Source organism: Microtus oregoni, unplaced genomic scaffold (genome assembly GCF_018167655.1).
Source record: "Microtus oregoni isolate MIOR12 unplaced genomic scaffold, Mior012 000041F_ref0000270, whole genome shotgun sequence".
Classification (NCBI taxonomy): Eukaryota; Metazoa; Chordata; class Mammalia; order Rodentia; family Cricetidae; genus Microtus; species Microtus oregoni.
Window position 1 is genome coordinate 830,728 of NW_024543208.1, and position 21,502 is coordinate 852,229.

At 36.3% G+C, this 21,502-nt stretch overlaps 1 protein-coding gene across 1 annotated transcript; it reads left to right on the forward strand.

Annotated features, from left to right (window-relative positions):
• The first annotated feature begins 220 nt into the window (after positions 1–220).
• Positions 221–19,832, forward strand: LOC121433778 (cyclin-dependent kinases regulatory subunit 1-like). The gene is given in 2 exon segments (XM_041632357.1): positions 221–257; positions 19,549–19,832. Coding segments are annotated over 2 exon segments (321 nt in total).
• The last annotated feature ends 1,670 nt before the right edge of the window (positions 19,833–21,502 follow it).

Genomic DNA, 21,502 nt, shown 5'->3' on the forward strand with positions numbered 1-21,502 from the left:
AGTTGATTCACCCACTGAGGTAATATGTCTGAGATAATAGGAGCTCACCAACTTAAGTTGGACTGGGACTAAATGAGTATTGAATCAAACTGGACCCTCTGAGTGTGGCTGACAATTGGAGCAGACTGAGGCGCCAATGATAATGGCGCTGGGATTTGTCTCTACTGCATGTACTGGCTTTCTGGGAACCTATTCTCTTTAGATGCATACCTTTCTAAGCATGGATGTAGAGGGGGAGGGCCTTGGACTTCCCAAAGGTAAGTCCTCTCTTAGGATAGAGGAAATTGGGGGGAGAGGGTGTGGGGGAGTGGGTGCAAAGTGGGAGGAGGGGAGGAAGTGGTAATTTTGATTGGTATTATTTATAAAGTAATAAAAAAAGAAATTTAATTAATAAAAAAACAAAGAACTCAGGTAGGTTGATTGTACAAGTTTGAATTCCCACCAGCAATGGATGAGTACTCCCCTTACTCCACATCATATCATTCGTAAGCTATCATTAATGTTTTTTATCTTAGCCATTCTGACATGGGTGGAATTGTATCCCTGAGATGTTTTTAATTGCATTTCCCTGATGGCTAAGGACGTTAAACACTTCCTTAAATATCTTTCAGCCATTTGAAATTCTCCTGTTGAAAATTCTCTGTTTAATTCTGTACCCCATTTCTTAAATTGTGATATTTGGAATTTTGATGTCAATTTTTTTTTAGATCTTTAAATATTTTGGAGATCAGTCCGTTGTTTGATGTGGGGTTGGTGAAGATCTTTTCCCATTCTGTAGACTGCCTTTTTGTCTTATGGACTGGGTCTTTTGCTTTACAGACACTTCTCTGTTTCAGGAGATCCCATTTATTTATTGTTGTTCTAATTGTCTGTGATGCTGGGGTTATACTTAGGAAGTGGTCTCCTGTTCCCATGCATTGAATGTTACTTCTGACTTTCTCTTGTATTAGGTTCCATATGATCAGATTTATATTGAGGTCTTTAATCCATTTGGACTTGAGTTTTGTGCTTGGGGATAGATATGGACCTATTTTTGTTCTTCTACATGTTGACATCCAGTTATGCCAGCACCATTTGAAGATTCTTTCTTTTTATCCATTTTATAATTTTAGCTTCTTTGTCAAAAATCATGTGTTCATAGTAGTGTGGGTTACTACCCGGGTCTTCAATTTGATTCCCTTTGTCAATGTCTCTGTTTTTATGCCAATACCAAGCTGTTTTCATTACTGTAGCTCTATAATAGAGCTTGATGTCAGGGATAGTGATGCCTTTTTAATTTTCTATTTTGTACGGGATTGTTTTGGTTGTTCTGGGTTTTTTGTTTTGTGGCACATTTACACATTGGAGTACTACTCAGTGGTAAGAAACAATGACATCTTGAAATTTGTATGCAAATGGATGGAACTAGAAAACACCATCCCCAATGAGGTAATCAAGACCCAAAGATATGAATATGGTATGTACTCATAAGTGGATACTAGCTATAAGCAAAGGATATTGAGCTTATATTTCATGATCCTAGAGAAGCTAAGTAACAAGGTGAACCCTGAGAAAAACATACATAGATCCACCTGGAAAGTTGAAATAGTCAAAAGCATCTGACAAAACTGGGAACATGTGGGTGGAGGTAGAATAGAGGATAGAAGGGGAAAAGGTGGGGAAAAAGGGAGGGGGAAGGAGAACTTGAGGAAATGAGGTAGTTGATATGGAGGAAGGACAGAGAAGAGAGCAAGGAAAGAGATGTCTTGATTAAGAGAGCCATTATGGGGCTAGCAAAAAACCTGGTTCTAGAGAAATTCCCTGGAATTAACAAGGATGACCCCAGCTAAGAGTCTAAGCAATATAGGAGAGGGTGCCTGAACTGGCCTTGCCCTATATTCAGGCTGATGAATTTGGTAAATATCACCAAAGAACCTTCATCCAGAAGCTAACGGGAAGAGAGGCAGAGACCTAAATTGGAACACTGAACCCAAATTACGGTTGAAGAGTGGAAGGAGTGAGAATATGAGCAAAGAGGTCAAGACCATGATGAGTACACCCACTGTAACAGTCTACATAAGCTAATGGAAGTTCTTCAACTCCAACAAGACTGGGAAAAAGCATAGGTCCAATCTAGTCCTTCTTTTTTTTTTTAATTTATTTATTTATTAAGGATTTCTGCCTCGTCTCCACAACCGCTTCCCATTTCCCTCCCCCTCCCCCGATCAAGTCCCCCTCCCTCATCTGCTCGAAGAGCAATCAGGGTTCCCTGACCTGTGGGAAGCCCAAGGACTGCCCACCTCTATCCAGGTCTCGTAAGGTGAGCATTCAAACTGCCTAGGCTCCCACAAAGCCAGTACGTGCAGTAGGATCAAAAACCCACTGCAATTGTTCTTGAATTCTCAGTATTCCACATAGTATTCACACATAGGCATCCTCAGGAATATTAACCTTCATCAGGCGATGAAAGGAGACAGAGACAGAGACCCACAGGGGAGCACCGGACAGAAATCTCAAGGTCCAAATCAGGAGTAGAAGGAGACGGAGCACGAGCAAGGAACTCAGGACCACGAGGGGTGCACCCACACACTAAGACAATGGGGATGTTCTATTGGGACCTCACCAAGGCCAGCTGGCCTAGGTCTGAAAAAGCATGGGATAAATCCGGACTAGCTGAACATAGCGGACAATGAGGAATACTGAGAATTCAATCTAGTCCTTCTTAATGTGGTTGACAGTTGCATGGCTGGGACATAATGAGGGGTGAATGGCAGTAGCATTAGGATTCATCCCTACTGCATGTACTGACTTTTTGGAAACCTGTTCTCTTTGGATGTATACCTTGCTCAGGCTAGATATAGTAGGGAGGACCTTGGACCTTCTCCAAAACAATGTTCTGAGCAGCAAATGGGGGCTGGGGTAGTGAGTAAGTGGAGGAATGGGAGGAGGGAAGGGAGTGGGAACTTGAGTTGGTATTTATGATGAAAAAAAAAGATAGTTTGTTTTTTTAAAAAAAATAAAAATGAGAAAAAATATTAGCAATATCAACTTCCTCAAAGAGGGACAGCTTAGCAGAATGATCAGAAAATAGCACAGAATATTTGGTGTCTACACGAAATACACCTCATGATCAATGATACACCACCCCCCTAGGGTAAAAGGATTGAAAAAGGTATTCTTAAGAACTTAAGAAACAAGCAAATGGCACTGTTCTGATATCTGACAAAACACACTTCAACACAAATTAATCAGACGACATAATTTGGGACACTTAAGTTTCATTTAAACACAACCCAACAAAATATAGTACCCTAAAGCACAGTAGCACCCAACTTCATAAGTAAAAACTATTGAATTTAAAATCAATAATTCACCCCAATATAGTAATAGGGAGTGATTTCTGACAATCACATTTACCAATGGACAATAATCTTGGAAAATAAAAAAACTTAGATCTTAAATATAAGACATCATCATCTAATGGAATTAACATATATGTACAAAATATACATAGCCACTAAATATAATACTTTTTTTCTTCTCAGCCCATGGAACTATCCCCAAGGCAGACCTCATTTTGTGACACAAAGCAAGTGTCAACAAACACAGAAAAACAGAAATAGCATTTTGCATTCTTTCAGACCATGAATTAAAGCAGGATATCAACAACAAGAGGAAAAAGATAGTACACAGATATATGAAGAGTAAACAACACACCCCTGAATCAAAGTTATAATAATAAATGAAAACAAAACACATTATATCTTCATCTATGCAATAAAATGGAGGGAGTACTAAGAAAAAATTCATATCACTGAGTGCCTACATAATGTGAAATCTCTAAAATTAATAACTTAACCTTTAACTTCTCTTATTACAAACTCTTGCAGCTTAGACTGAAAAACTGCATAACTGATCTCCTTGTTGATGTTTCAGGGAAAATAATAAACACACAAATACATGAACAGTCATTATGTAATAGGCTCAGCAGCTTTCAAATGTCATAACATTGCAGTGAAATTTCTTTCAACGCTATTGATACATATTTAATATGTTTATTGCTGTGTTGTATACTAGAGTTATAGACTACTGATGTACTAGCATGGCTTTACCACTTCTTTAAAGGTATTTTTGTACATTTGAAGAACTGATAAAATGAAAAAAAATGAAATTGATTCTTCATAAGAAATTACACCAATTATACATGGTATGCACATCTTCCTGCTGATGGTTCAGATATATTTCAAGTAAGGATCCGAAGGATAATGCAATGTAAATAGTAAATCCCCAAACTAAGCAAAATTGTAGCCAAATTGTAATACTCCATACTTTATAGAGACAGTGAAACTATAGGAAGCCAAGAAGCAAACTGAGGCATATGAGTAGTAAAGTCAAGAGTCTAGAGGTGTGTGACAGTCTGGTGGTGTTAATTTTCTGGGAAATATGAACATTAAAATATGTATACTATTTCTCATTTGTCATTCACCTCATTTATTGAAAACAATTTCTTTTCTCACACAATATATTCTGTTTATTCTTTCCCATCTCTACAGCTCCCAACTCCTCTGCACCTCATGTCTGGACCCACTTCTTTCTTCCTCTTTTTATAAAAGAACATGCTCTAAGAGATAACAAAACATAACAAACTAAACAATAATAAGTTAAAAACAATGGTGTGACATTTATTTACAGGCATGAGGATTTGAGAAAGGAAAGAATGACAGGAAAAAAAGAAAGAAAATAGAAAGACAAAAGAAAGAAAAATGAAAGAAAGAAAAGGGAGAGTGTAAGAGAAGAATCATTAAACAGAGACTATTTGTTTAATGTCTAACTGTCACAACAATTAAAAAGATTTATATGTGTCAATACCAAAGGGATCATCAGACAAGTAAAAGCAAATTACACCTAAAGGGATTAACTTCTGTCTAGTCTGCATTACCACAACTAGTTTGCTCCAGAGATTAATTCTAATGCATTCACTTCAGATAAAAATGAGCATGATTTTAATTAATGGCCAGTGGAACACCTAAATCAAAAAAAATGGACTTGGAATAAAAAGGAACTTCTTAAAACAAGTCCATGCAACCTGATTAAAATTAAATATATATTTTATCATTTAGTCTCATGAATGAAGCATTACATGGACGCTATACTTAACATACAAAAGTAGAATACTCCATACTCTGGGGATTCATTAGGTTTACATGATATTTCATAGTAGATTGGTCATATTTTATGTTTTTAAATTGAGTTTTGTAATTCCCATAGTCAGGGAATTAGTTGATGTTTCACTAATCCAATTTCAAATGTTAAATATCTTTCAAAGAATTGATAAACTTATAATACAAAATTATTATCAATTTAAGCTCTCATTTCTTTTCAATACATTCCAACCAGTTTCCCCTTTCTCCACTACTCACAGCTCCACCACCCATGCACACACTCACAGTCCACTCCCGCTCTCCTTCTTCAAAAGAGCAGGTCATCTCCAAAAGACGGCAGAGAGCACAAAACAAGATTCAACAAGACAAGACAAAAGCAATCATATTGAGGCTGGACAAGGCAACCTAGTAGAAGTAAAACAGACTCAAAAGTATCCTAAGATTCCAAGATATGAGATATATCCACTCCTACTCTTGGGAGTATCATAAGAACAGGAAACTAACAGCCATAACATAGGCCCAGAGGACCTATTCCAGACCCATGTAGGCACAGGATTTGCCACTTCAGTCTCTTTGAACCCTTGTAAACCCTGCTTAATTGATTTAGTAGGCCAAGTTCTTTTGGTGTCCTCCATCTTCTCTGACTGCTACAATCTTCCTTCCCTTCCTTTGTGGTATTCCCTGATCTGTCTCTAAGGGGAGGGACCTTATGGAGTCATCTAACTTAGAATTTCGTCACATATTAACTGGTTGTGGAATTCTGTACCTGCTCCAATCTGGTGCCAGAGGAAGCCTCGTAATGATGGCTGGACAACAAATTGATCTATGAGTATAGCAGAATATGTTCAGTAATCATTTTATTGATTTTAATTTTTTAGTCATTGTTAGTCCTATTTCATTCTAACATAGGTGTCTGGGCTATTCAGTCTCTAGCTCCTGGCCATCTAGTCAGTGCAATGCATTGACTTGTTCTCCTTGAGGTTGGCCTCAAGTTAACGCAGATATTTATTGGCCACTGCAATGTGTCCTGTGCCACCATTGTACTGGCATCCTAAAGACAGTATAGATCATATGTGAAGGCTTTTGGCTGCTTTGGTGTTCAGTTTTCATTTTCATATTAATACTTATTTCAAAGTAGACACTCATCTTTAGAAAGCCTTTTTCAACTAAATGGTGTTAGTAAAACTAGTTTTAATACTAAGAAATAGCATCAATATTAAAGAAGCACATTCATGTTGTAAAAAATAATGGGGAAAGTTCCTGCTATTCTTACAGATGACTGAATTTGTTTCATGGCACCAAAGAGGGTGGCTCACAACTGACAGTGAACTAAGCTCCAATGGATTTGACACCCTTATCTGACTCCCCCAATCAAGTCCCCCTCCCTCGTCAGCCCAAAGAGCAATCAGGGTTCCCTGCCCTGTGGGAAGTCCAAGGACCACCCACCTCCATCCAGGTCTAGTAAGGTGAGCAACCAAACTGCCTAGGCTCCCACAATGCCAGTACGTTCAGTAGGATCAAAAACCCATTGCCATTGTTCTTGAGTTCTCAGTAGTCCTCATTGTCTGCTATGTTCAGCAAGTCCGGTTTTATCCCAGGCTTTTTCAGACACAGGCCAGCTGGCCTTGGTGAGTTCCCAATAGAACTTCCCCATTGTCTCAGTGTGTGGGTGCACCCCTCGCGGTCCTGAGTTCTTTGCTCTTGCTCTCTCTCCTTCTGCTCCTGATTTGGACCTTGAGATTTCCGGAAGAATGGATGAAGAAAGTATGGAATATATACATATTAGAGTACTACTCAGCAGTAAAAAACAAGGACTTCTTGAATTTTGCATGCAAATGGATGGAAATAGAAAAAGAGGAACATGGGATGTACTCACTCATATTTGGTTTCTAGCCATAAATAAAGGACATTGAGCCTATAATTAGTGATCCTAGAGAAGCTAAATAAGAAGGAGAACCCAAAGAAAAATATATAGGCATCCTCCTGAATATTAACGTTCGTCAGGCGATGAAAGGAAACAGAGACAGAGACCCACATTCGAGCACCGGAAATCTAAAGAGGCATCTTATTGAATATTAAATAACATAAGATGCATTGGTAAGACTAAAGAAACTAAATATATATTCCTCTTTCAGGGGAACTTCCAATGGTTCTACTCAGGACACAGTCCAAGGAAACTTCAGTTCTAGATTCCATTAGCATGTTCATGATATCACAGTTACTGTGAAACACTCATAATCAGGAAGCCATTCAAGGCATCAGACATAGCCACAATAACACCTTTCAGGAACAGATGGTATCTCTCTGCCCTTTACCTCACTTCTACCATGCAAATCGTTTATGGTAATATAAACAAACTGAAAAACTATCTTATATGGGAGTTGTCGATGTCACTTTTCTTCTGTGTAGCAATGGTTTTTGCTTTGGGAATAGAATGTCAAAGTGATATATATATATATATATATATATATATATATATATATATATATAATATTGTTTCAGTTTATTTTCTTGTTCAGTGATAAAATAGTCTCACAACAGTAGCTTAACAAAGCAAGGGAATATTCTGATTTTCAGTTCAGTTCAAGGCTATAGTCTACCATGACTGGAAGTCATAGCAGGAGGATCTGGTCACATAACCTTCATGACAGCAGAGAGTAATAGGCATGGAGAATGTTGGCATGACTACACATTTTTGTTGCATTTGATGGCACAGGCATATAATAGGGATTGTGACAGATTATCCTTTCCTTGTTTTGCCTTAGAGAAAGCTGAGGAAGTGAAGGTTTAGTGATGCTGACATGTAAACACAACACATATGTAGGGTAAAGTATTCTGGATAATGTCAGCCAGAGAATGATCGTCCTTCATTTAAGTTATTGAAAATATTATCCATCGTTAGCCATATGAGACACCGTCTTCATCTTAGACCTTAGGTATGACATTCTCCTTGATGTGGTTTGGCTCTTTTTCTAGGCTGTTGTTATTCTTGCCCACCAGTGTTTCACAAATATCTATATCTTGACTTCTGTTAGTCATTTTTTGCTTTAAAATGAAAGAATGATAGGCAAATGCTTGATTTTCGTTTTCCAGAGTTAAAAATTGCACCTTGATAAATGTAATTTACAAAAATCTATTTGACTTAAGTACATTAACTTATCACAATAAGATTAAAGCTTTAAATTATACACTAGTAGGTATTTATTATGGTTTCTGTTGTCAGCTTAAACAAATCTATAATCACTTAGAAGAAAGGCTCCTGAGCTTGTTATCAAATAATTTTTTTTCAGTGGCATTATTTGATGTGGGAAGATAAATCTTAATCGTGAATTGAACCATTAAGTGGATAAAATGTAGAACAAATGTATATTCATGTGCTCAACTATGGACATCTTGCTAAGTCTAACACCTCAGCAGCTCCCCAGCAATGAAGAATAATTCTGCTGAGTGGAGCAGTTATAAAAGATAATTTTAAAATACTTACTTATGGAAAATGGAACATAACAGAATAATAATCTGTCCCATTGTACACATAGGGCAATCTGTATGTTTACTTAAAACATTTTCACACATATTTACAACTTGCAAGGTAAGTTCCTGCCTTTGATAAGCATATATTATTAATTATGCCTGACAAACATATTATATACTCATTTTAAATTTATAAATAAATGATTGTGTAAATAATTTATTTGAGGAAATATTGTGCAAAGGAAAAAATAAAATTGCTCTATAGTTATGCAATGTAGAGTAAGTACTGGGAAAAGAAGTTGGCAGTCACAGACCAAGCATATAAACTGGAATCTTCCAGCTGTTGATGCTGCTCCAAAATGGAATAGATTCCCACAGTAAGCAACTGTTCAGCAGAAAACTAATGGCCCACTTTAGGGAATAATGTGAAGAATAGTCTCTGCTGTAAAACTGCAGTAACTATAGAAAACTACAAATACTTCTAAATTCCTAACCTCATAACTTTAGTTATTGTTGAAAATCATAGGTATAGACTAGGGAACTCTCAAATATAGCATTAATTTGACTACAAATAACATGATTAAATTGTTAAAAATCAATAACTATTATTATAAAATTATTTTATGCTTGGTGCTATTAATAAGTTAAAGAACCATTAGAAAGTTGAAAAATGTCAATCCTAGACAAAAGTCAAACTAAAAAAAATACTGATTTAGAAACACTGTTTCTGAAAAGGCTCCTAAGTATACAGGCACCATTGTATTTTCTTCTAGATAAGTTTTGATTTTAGCTTTTGAAATTAAATATATGTGTCATCACTCTATTAAAACTCAAATACCATGTTTATATCTTGTGCATACTTGTGCTATTGGGGATTTTTAAGAAATTATTGGATATGCAATGGATATGATTTTTGTATCCAGGTCAAACTATAGGTTGAAAGTTTATAGAAAAAGGAGTATATATTTCTAAGTCTCTGAGACTTTTCAAATATGTAGTTGTGTAAACAGAAACTGCACTTTCATTTCCCAGCCACCCAGACATGAATAATCACATAAAACTATATTAATTGCAATACTGTTTAGCCAACAGCTCAGGTGTATTCCTAGATATCTTTTACATCTTAAATTAACCCATTTCTATTATTTTATATTTTACCATGAAGCTTGTGATTTGTTACCTTACATCTTGCTTTTTGGCAGGGGTGGGAGGTAGGCCCACAACAACTGCCTGACTCCACCTACTTTCTTATTTAAGTTTAGTTTTCCTAACTAAATTCATTCCTGCCATAGTTCAAAGCAGCATCTTTATTACCCATTGGTACAGAGAGAAATAACACATCATAATTGTAATACTTATACTTAGGAAAATGACAAGAGACTAAAATGGCCCAGAATACACTTGTCCTTATCAAACAGACAAATAATAACTCAGAAAAACTTATCAAAGCATCCTCTCACAAGAGCAACAGACACACAAGGACTCCTTTTTTATATATTTTTAGCTGACTTTGAGTACAGTGGTAGACATTCACAGTGATGTATATAGCTTGTTTAGTAAATTTACAAAGATGATCATTTTAATCAGAGAAAAACAACTATTGTGTTTATAAAATGTTGACATAATTATAAAAACAACACTATCTTTTCCAATTTTTAAATGCAGCAAAGAATACAAATGTCTAGCAAAATTTTGTCACAAAGTAATCTCTTATTTGAATAAGGGCAGGTCAAAGAGGATTTTCATATTTACTATTTTCTCTAAGTATAATTTATTTTGTCTTGTGTAGTTGGAATTCTATGTGCTTTTTATATCTATTTAGTTATATCTTTCTTTAAATTTGGAAAATTGTTGTTTGTTTGTATTTTCTTCTTTCTATAACATGTTTAAAAATATTGCCTATTCCAATGACCAGGACTCTTCTATAATTATAGTTTAAGGAATTGGTATTTCTGTGGAGTTTGGAATTTTCTATATAGTAGATTCCTTTGTTTTTATTTTTTCTTTTCTTTGATTATTCAATCTAGAGAGTCTACTTTATCTTGCATCTTGATATTCTATCTTTTGTTTGATTCATTCTACTTGTAAGAATTTCCACTGAGTTTTCTAATTTGGATAATGAGTTTTTCTGTCATGAATCTTTTTTTTTTTTGTCATTCCAATCCACTCCCAAATAATGGTACTAAGACTCCTTATTAATTATGGAAGTTCAGCCTATATCTTAGACTTGTCCCAAACTAGGTATTATAACTTAAATTAATCCATTTATATTAATCTGCTTTCGATCATATGGCATTTACTCTTTTTTTTTATCTTGTACCCTCTGTTTTTACTCCATATCACCTAATATCTCCTGTACATCTAGTTTGCTCTTCTATACCTTTCTTTCCCCAGAAATTCCACCTATACTTCCTGTCTTGTTACTGATTGTTCAGCTTTTTAGTAACCAATCACAGAAAATACATATTCATACAGTGGACAAATACACAACAATTTTCTGCAATTTTGTATAAATAAAAAGGAATTGTTTTAACTTTAATATAATAAAACTATATACAATTAGAATAATTATCATGTAAGAATTACATTCTCAGAGTCTAATCTATTTGCATTTAATAAATATACAGAATTTTTCCAAAAAATTTGAAACAACAGAGATAGCTGACTGCCTTTACAGTCATTAAAGGTTCTTCTGTAACATTGGGGCATCCATCCTCAGTCTCCAGTCTTGTATTATCTGAGAGTCTTTTTTATGGAATATAAATTTTCAAAGGACTGTCTTACATTGTCTTGGCAAAGTTTTACAGTGACCTTTTTTGTCCTGTTTGTCCAATTGAGACAGCAAATTGTTAATAGTTGAGGCAATGGCATTTTCTTACCTAGTGACCAACTTTAGCAAAATGAAAAAAAAAACCATAAAGACATTCTTGTATGTCAACCATCTCTTTTTAAAGTAAATTGGTGCTTACAGGGGCAGACATGTCTCACTGTCATGAAAAGACTCATATTATTAAAACATTTTAAATGCTGTATTCTATATGGTTTTGAAGTGTTTGAAGATCGTCTATTTAAAATATGTATCACTTTGACTTTGAAAACAAACAAAAATGACTATAAGTTTGAATATTATAGATGACTAACTATTCTCCTATCTTTTTTTTTCATTTTATTTATTATTGAGAAAAGGAAGAAAAAAAAACAAGTTTCCACCTCCTCCCAGCCTCCCATTTCCCTCCCCCTCCTCCCACCCTTCTCCCCCTCCTCCCATCCTTCCCCCCCTCCTTCCACTCCTCTCCCCCTCTCTCTCCAGTCCAAAGAGCAGTCAGGGTTTTCTGCCCTGTGGTAAGTCCTAGATCCTCCCCCCTCTGTCCATATCTAGGAAGGTGAACATCCAAACTGGCTAGGCTCCCACAAAGCCAGCACATTGCGTAGGATCAAAACCCCGTGCCATTGTCCTTGGCTTCTCATCAGCCTTCATTGTTCGCCATGTTCAGAGAGTCTAGTTTTAACCCATGCTTTTTCAGTCACAGTCCAGCTGGCCTTGGTGAGCTCCCAGTAGATCAGCTCCACTGTCTCAATGGGTGGGTGCACCCCTCGTGGTCCCGAATTCTTTGCTCATGTTCTCCCTCCTTCTGCTCCTCATTAGGACCTTGGGAGCTCAGTCCAGTGCTCCAGTGTGGGTCTCTGTCTCTATCTCCATCCATCACCAGATGAAGGTTCTATGATGATATGCAAGATATTCATCAGTATTGCTATAGGATAGGGTCATTTCAGGTTCCCTATCCTCAGCTGCCCAAGGAACTAACTGGGGACCTCTGCTTGGGCACCTGGGAGCCACTCTAGGTTCAAGTCTCTTGCCAACTCTAAGGTGGCTCCCTTAACTAAGAATTGTGCTTCCGTGCTCCCCTATCCTACCTTCCTTTATCCCAATCTTCCTTTTTCCCCAAGTTCCCCCCATCCTCCCCTTCTCCCTTTTCTCTCCCCATCTCCCCTTACCCCCATCCCACCCCACCCCCAAGATCCCAATTTTCTCCCCGGCAATTTTGTCTACTTCCCATAGCCAAGAGGATAACTATATGTTTTTCCTTTGGTTCTACTTCTTTCTTAGCTTCTTTAGGATCACCAATTGTAGACTCCATGACCCTTATTTATGGCTAGAAACCAATTATAAGTGAGTATATCCCATATTCATCTTTTTGGGTCTGGGTTACCTCACTCAGAATAGTGTTGATAGCTAAGGAGAATCCTTTCTTTTTATTATCATAAATAGCTTTCAAGGACTAAAACTTTACATTACATGTGCTGTATAGATATAATACCATAAGCAAGAGTAATAAACAGATATACAGTATAGCAAAAATAATATTGTTTGTATCAATATGAAAAATCCATACCAATTAAATTACTTTAGACAAGTGGTTGTTCAATAGTAGAATAAAATATCTACTCTTTTATACCATTATTTCTATACTATATCCCTCTTTTCCCCTTCAGAAAGAGATCAACTTATCTAATAACATTTTTGTATCTTTTTTCCTGACAATGACCAACATAACCTTCATGCAATCCTCGTAAATGATGATTAACATCCATAATACACTGAATGAAACAAAACTAATTACCCCACCCCCAAATCTTGGAAATCTGGGCATCATGTTCTCTAGACTTCTTCTTGTTGTTTAAATGTCATGGCATCTTTGAGGGACACTGAGAAGTTTGAGAGAATGATGAAATCCTGGGAGAACTAGGTATATTACTTGTTGTCCAGTCTCCTGGATCAATTCATTTAGCAGCATTGAAGTTGTACTGGATGAAGAATTTTGTAGAACTCCCAAAGAGACATTCTGAGAGGCTGGGTCACCTTCCGAGGTACTTGTGTTGTTTTTTTTTTGTTGTTGTTGTTGTTGTTTGTTTGTTTGTTATGTTTGGTTTGGTTTTTCGAGACAGGGTTTCTCTGTGGCTTTGGAGCCTGTCCTGGAACTAGCTCTGTAGACCAGGCTGGTCTCGAACTCACAGAGATTCACCTGCCTCTGCCTCCCAAGTGCTGGGATTAAAGGCGTGTGCCACCATCGCCCGGGGAGATATTTGCTTTTATTGGGATCTAGTCCTTTGCTTTTGAAAACACATGAACCTTAAAAACATATGAATGAATATATATATATATATATATATATATATATATATATATATACACACACACACACACACACACATATATATATGCCTTGACACAAGTTTTGAATGTTCAGTGTGCATGGGTCAGTTAAAGTTAATCTTTCTGTTTTCTGTTTGAGCAGGCAAATGACAACTATTAACTATAAGTTTGTTTAGACTATATATCTCAACCTCTATCAAAACCATATGAAAGAATGAAAAGCAATAAAATAAGTCATAAAACTCTGTAGCCAACCATATTTATCATGTCTCATCCAGTCTCAGAGCTGATGCCATGTTAAGTGGTCAGCTTATATGGCATATGTCCTGTAGTCTTTATGCTTTTTCTCTCATCTTTGCAGCCATATCCTCAAAAGGTCACCCGTGATCAAATCTCCTCTTTATTAATTTTCATTAAGATTATAACATTTTGTTTCATGTGCAAACAAAGGTATAAACTCTCCCCCAATAAATACATTGCTCAACTTCCATTCTGGAGTGAAGCCATTTTTAAAATACATAGGTTGGCTTAATTTAGCAGTTTCATAATCCAATATCTCTCAACAGGTATTTTTTAGATATAATTTATTAGAATTAAAAAATTCAAAGTCAGCAAAAGACCATACAGTATCTAGACACCCTGTTTATTTCCTATAGTTTCAAGGCTTATTCCCTTTATATCACTTTACTTTCTCTTTAAAAACTTTATATTATTATTTTTCAACTGTTCATTTTATTTTCTTTCTATAGCACATAAGCACATTGTTAAACATACTATACCTTCTTAGAGGTTTTCTGTGTCTTTACTAAGCTGGCTTTACTAAGCATTTGCAACATTCTCTGGCCAAATGAGACGAATTTTAGGTTGCCATATCATTTTACTGAATTGAGTTTTGATATCCTGAAATATATTTCATACCTGTATTTTTATTTTCTTGATCATAGAGTATCTTTTATTTTCTTCTTAAAATTCACTGACTCATTTGCTCATGTCTTCTTTAATTGTTTGATAAATTTTATCAATATTCCTTGAACTTCTTCCTTCTACCTCTTGGATTTCTAGGAAGCTCTCATCTGAGAACACCTACATATGAATAATCAGAAGACATGCTGTTTTGGTCCTTCATGTTGTTTTTATTGTTACTAATGCTGGATTTTCTTTCTCTTTATTTTTTTCTCCTTTTTTTTTCTTTTTAAATCTATTTTACATAGCTACATGAATTTATTTTTTTGGCTATGTGTCTGATGGAATAATCTGACTTTTCTTGGGCTGGGCCAGGACAGGAGATATGCAACCTGGCTTAGACCTGGAAGAGCTGCTGGATGAGCTGTTTAATTGAAAAGATATCTCCAAAAGCACAGTTTTTGCGTTAGTCCTGTAATTACAGAGATTGATGAAAGCAAAGATAGGAGGGGAAAGTATCATGCCAAAGTTGGTTTTTGAAGAAAGCAAGTCTGACAGTCACTGATCTGTAGCTAAGCTTGTGGACATGGTAATGACTATAGTTGGCCTGAGTGCAGGGAGGGTTATGAAGTTGATGTGAGTGCAAAGCGAATTGGTAAGCAAGAGACATAATCTTCAAAGATGTCTCAAGAATGAGTGAATTTTGGTCCTTAGTCTTAGAATAGTATTGTATGAGATTGCTTGTTTGTTTACCGGCTTCACAGCAGCTCATCCCAGAAATAACCAAGCAGAAACTGTATCAATTAAATCAGTGCTTGGCCCATTAGCTCTTGCTTATTATTGGCTATCTCTTATATTAATTTAACCCATTTTTATTAATCTGTGCATCACCACGAGGCTGTTTTTTTACTGGGTAAATTTCGAGCATCTGTCTCTGGTGGGGCTACCTGGTTTCTCAATGACTCCACCTTCTTTCTCCCAACTTTCAGGTTAGTTTTCCCTGCCCAGCTAAGTTCTGCTTTCCTATAGACCCAAAGAAGTTTCTTTATTCATTAACTAATAAATGCAATACATATACAGAACTATCTCCCATACCAGATTAGGATTTTGGATTTCCTGATAGTGACTTATGGGAGAGGAAGGATATCTAACCAAAAGTGAAGAAATGACTTACCCAGAAAAGGTGATTTGTAAAAAATGGTGTTTTGGGGTCCAATGTCTATAACTGATCTAATGGGTTTTCAGATGGGGCAGAATGGAAGTAAAGGGGAAAGAAAAAAAAAGCGACTTAGCCAGAAAACTTAGATCTTACTAGCATGTTTCATTTATTTGTTTCAAATGCACTCATATAATATTAAAATCTACTAACTGATATTTTTGTTCTTTATATTTAAAGTATTGAATGGACAATTAATATTGGTACCTATTCAAAATTTATCAGAGTATGATGAAGATGCTTTTTAAAAGCAAAGTTATGCTCTGTTGTGCAGTTGTCACTTTTCAAAGTATTTTTCAAATTTATTTTTCTCTCTTTTCTTCTTGAGGTGGGAGAGGCATCTGTCTATGTGTTACTTTTATTGGTTAATAAAGAAACTGCCTTGGCCCTTTAATAGGACAGACAATTAGGTAGGCGGAGTAAACAGAACAGATTACTGGGAGAAAGAAGCTGAGTCAGGCAGTTGCCATGATTCTCCCACCCAAGACAGACGCAGATTAAGATCTTTCCTGGTAAGCCACCTCGTGGTGCTACACAGATTACTAAATATGGGTTAGAATTAGCCAATAAGAGGCTACAGATAATGGGCCAGGCAGTATTTAAATGAATACAGTTTCCATGTAATTATTTCGGGTAAAGCTAGCCCTGAGGTAGCTGGGCAGGAGGAAGCAGCCCGCAGTTCCTTCTACATCTTTTTTTCCCTTTATTTATATTTTCTTTTATTGCTTCTAAGATAGTTGTCTCTGTAGCTCTTATATGCTGAGCTTACTTTCCATACTTGCCTGGTTGGGTACTTGCAGCTCGCTTTATATGTGATATGATCCTAGCACTGGCATAAAGGTATGCATCACCACTTTTTTCCATTACATTTATAAAGATAGAAATTTTCCTTGTGTTTTCTTACTGAATGAGGTAATAGATAGCTTTCAAAGAAATAGTTTTGATTCTCCAGATGTCTCACTGTTTATGAGAGCACTCTTTAGTAGAAAAAAATAACTGATATTCCATAATGTATTAGAATTACAATATTCAATACCAAAATAGTACATTCACTTCACTAGTGTGTTATCAAGAGGGTAACTTACAAATTGAAGAACAGGTTAAGTACCAAGTAGTGCTCTTTGTAGAAAGGGAGCGCAGTCCAAAACAGTGGTTCAAAACCGGTGGGTTGTAACTCCCAAAATCATCAGAAAAACAAACATTTACATTAGATTCACAACAATATCAAAATTAGAGTTGTGAAGTGGTAACAAAATTTAGTAGTTTTGGGTCACCACAAGAAACTGTATGAAGACTTCAAGAAGGTTGAGAAGTACTGATCTAAGGCAACCAAATACACCAAGTATTTGAGAATCACTGCATCAGAAAAACCAAGATCACTTTGAAGATACAATTTTGCCAATGTTAGTTTCTATTCTCTCAATACTTTGTATATCGTGGCCATGTGTTGTCTTCCCTCTGAAATATTTCAACATGGCATGTGTGAAAGAAATGCTATAAATGAAATTGATTATTTTGTAATATATGAAATGGAAGAAGTTTTATATCTACTATGGAAAATGAATCTTTATCTTGACGTTCTTTTAGAAGAAGTTTTACATTCATTAAATTAGGCTGTGTTTTATCATACTCACATAATAAAGTAACACTATCGTCATGCATTAAGCAATAGAAATCTGTTCTGCAGTATTGTAAGTGAGAAGTCAGAGACTCAGGTTTCTGCCAGGTCAGTTTCATTTGAGACTGAGAAACAGGATGACCTTTTAGGCTGTGGCCCATACTTTTCCTAAGAGTTTGATCCAGGTAGTCCTTCGTTACATGATTGAGTTCCTCTCCCAGGTCTACATCCATATTTTCATTCAGAGTCTGTTGATAATATCTCTCTCATACTCTGGTAAAAGTTTTTTACAAACTGATCCATGTTTTCACTTAGGCTCTTGTTCATGCCATTTCTCATGTTTAAATGGTTTGTCAAAAACCTTGGTCTCCTCATTCATTAGTCGGAGTCTTTACAAAACAGCTTTACAAAACAGGCTTTATAGGATTGTATCTATTTATGAATTTTCCTAGTAAAAAGATAATTGCTGCATTGTCTGTGTTAAATTCATCTGTCACTACTCTATGTTCAAATGAGGTACGTTTTGTAAATTCAAGGTTAGAATATGAGCTAACTATAAACTAAGTTTCTCTGTCCTACCAGCAACTATTCAAATAACCACATAGAAACTAAATATTAATTATAACTGCATGGCTGATGGCCTATATTTTCTCCAGATAGCTCTTATCACTTAAATTACCCCATTTCTACTTATCTATTTGCTTCCCTGAAGCTCATTTGCCCCATCTTTGAAGTTCCCATTTTCCTTCTTCTGTGTCTAGTGTGCAACTTTCCTGACTCCACTCTTCTTCACAGCATTTTCTCTACCCTAAAATTCCTGCCTAACTATTTGTCAGTTAGCTTTTATTAACAATAAAAGCAGCCCATTTTCACAGTGGACAGGAGAATTATTTCATAACATTTGCCTTTTTGGTCTAAATAAAAAGGAAAGTTTTAACGTTAACACAATTATGGGCATATCAAAGCATTCCAAAACAGACCAGAATGGAGTATAACAAATGTTTATTTATTTGGGGATAAACTCATAGTAAGTGTAGCTATTCTCAGCCCTCTTTGGCCTCTGGCAACTGGGAACTGAATCCAGGAGAAAACAGGGCTTCACATGCTTTTCACCTACACTTATACTACCTGAAACCATGCCCAATATGTGACAGTATCTAAAAGGTTATTGGCTGAAGGATTTTATACAAAAGTGCCATGGGACAATGGTCTTTTATCCTGTCACTGGTATTATTTTTATAAAATTCTGATTGGCCTGGAATCAGGCAGGAAGTATAGGTGGGGCAACAAGAACAGGAGAATTCTGGCAAAAGGAAAGAGTCAGTCTTCTGTCGGCACAAAGGAAGCCAGACACAAAACTAGCAAAGATGAGAAGGCCTCACTGACATAAGGTACCAAGCCATGTGACTAACACAGACAAGAATTATAGGCTAACATGAGGTACAAGAGTTAATAAGAAGCCTGAGCTAATAGACCAACCAGTTTAGAGTTAATGTGGACCTCTGTGTGTTTCTTTGGGACTGAACAGCTGTGGGCCCAGGCGGGACTGAAGCCTTAGTCAACAAATGGCATCAATGTGGACAGCTAAATCTGCTTAAAACCTGAGAGTTTGGGAAATAATTCTAGACACAAAGGAAAAGAGTTAAGCATGGCTTTCTGGTAGCATCATTTTATCAGATGGGCTCAGATTGCTAGAGGCAAGCACATGTCATTTAAGAGAGGCTTCCTGATTCAACTCTAGATCCAAAAAAAAAAAAATGTAACTCTTTTAAGAGGTTCTGCAATAAAACACTTAAATTGTGTTAATGAATAGTCAACAGCATGCTATTTGGTGGTGGTGGCAGAAGCCTTGAAACTCCATAGAGTGGTGGCAATAAATATGTCTCTGGTCAGTACCTCCACTATGAGGCTAGACTCTCAGAAAGCTAAGGAATGGGATGTATCTGGCTGTCAAAGGCATGGTTTTAAGTCTGGCCATACTGCTTAGCAAAGTAAAAACTCACGTGATCAGTAAAAGAGAGATATACAGTAAAAATAAATTCAGGTGAAGAAAAAATCTATATTTGGGCGCCCTCGGGCAGAGCAGTCACGTCGCACAAACAGATTTACTATTAGGACAAATAAGACGATGAGGAGTTCGAGTACCGGCATGTCATGTTGCCCAAAGACATAGCCAAGTTGGTCCCTAAAACCCATTTGATGTCTGAATCTGAATGGAGAAATCTTCGTCTTCAGCAGAGTCAAGGATGGGTCCATTATATGATCCATGAACCAGAACCTCACATCTTACTGTTCTGGTGGCCACTACCCAAGAAGCCAAAGAAATGAAGCTGGTGAGCCACCTTTCAGCCATGAGCATTACACAGCTGTCTTTGCTTCCTACTGTCTCTCTAATGGAGTGATTATCTTGTTTTCTTATTTCTCTCTTTGATATTTAAAGGATGTTCAATATACTGAAGTGCTGGGACCTGCTTTACTTCTTAAGTTGAGCCACCAATGCCACAACTCTGTCCAATGAGTGACTTCAAAGCCCTAGAGCGCTCTGTATCCAGTGGGCCATATTTGCCGTCTCTTAAAAGCATGTGAAGTCAGATCATGGCTGTTATAGGGACCGTGTGAATTTGCTGTTGTAGTTTTTATTTTCGGGTGCTGTATTTATGGTGACTTATCGGCTTATATTTCAGTGTGTTGGAAACTTTACATTTTATCTGACAAATCTCTTCCATGTTATAAGCCTCTATTAAAGAAAGTTTTTATAATTTAAAATACATATATATATGTGTATATATATATATATATATATATATATATATATAGGCTTGGGAGAGAAAGGAAAAAAGGATAAAGTCATTAAAATAAAAAAATAAAAAGAATAGTTGGGAGTGGTAGCACATACCTTTAATCCCAATACTTGGGAGGCAGAGGCAGGCTGATCTCTGTGAGTTCAAGAACTACCTGGTATACAGAATTAATGCCAGGACAGCCAAAGATACACAGAAAAAGTTAGTCTTATAAAAAACAAAAGTTAAAAATAAAAATAAAAGAAATAGAGTTTAAAATAAAGCCATGTAAAAATGAAAAACATGAGAGTCTGATTACTGATTATTATGTGTTTTCTTTAAATTGCTTGATAGCTGAGGAAGACGCAACAGCTGCTAAAAAAAACATTTGATTATAAATGCTGCTGGATTAATGAATGATAGGCATATTGAAAATGCCTTGACTTCAAATTTAAGTCAAAAGATAGGCTACTTTGGAAAAGAGGTTTTGCTTTTGTTTCCACAAGAAATGAGAGGCTGTGGATTCCTTCTGGGCTAAGAAAAATCAGGTTTGATCAAGGAACTACCCCTTTGATATCTTCAATAGATGAATTGATGGCCCAAATGGCTGAGCTCTACATGCAGACCATCCTCGAGACTGCTGACTGAGATGACCAAGCTTCATAGAATATTCCAGTCAGGATTTGACCATAATTCAAAAAAATTTTTTAGGTCCCTGTAAGATTATCAGCACCCCTGATCAGCAGAAAGTAGACTAGAAAACTATACCCACATCCCCAAATGATGGATTATGAATATTTATCATTGTTTAGAGTATTGGTTATAAGATGTTATAGATAATCATCTGGACAAAATCTAAACAAAGGATATTAGATTCAGAGTGTTTGTTTTGAACAAAAAAAAAAGAGGGAAGAGCTGTGGGACAATAGTATTGCTATCCTGTCCCATTTATAATTTCAATAAAACACAGATTGACTTGTAGCAGGCAGGAAGTATAGGCAGGGTGACCAGACAGTAATTAGAGGTGGGGTGAGGAGAACAGGAGAATTCTGGGAAGAGGAAACAGTCAGTCTATAGTCAACACAGAGGAAGCTAGGCACAGAGCAAGCAACATGAGAAGGCCTCACTGATAAAAGGCACCAAGCCATGTGACTAACACAGACAAGAATGATGGGCTAATAATATAAGAATTTATAAGAAGCCTGAGCTAATAAACCA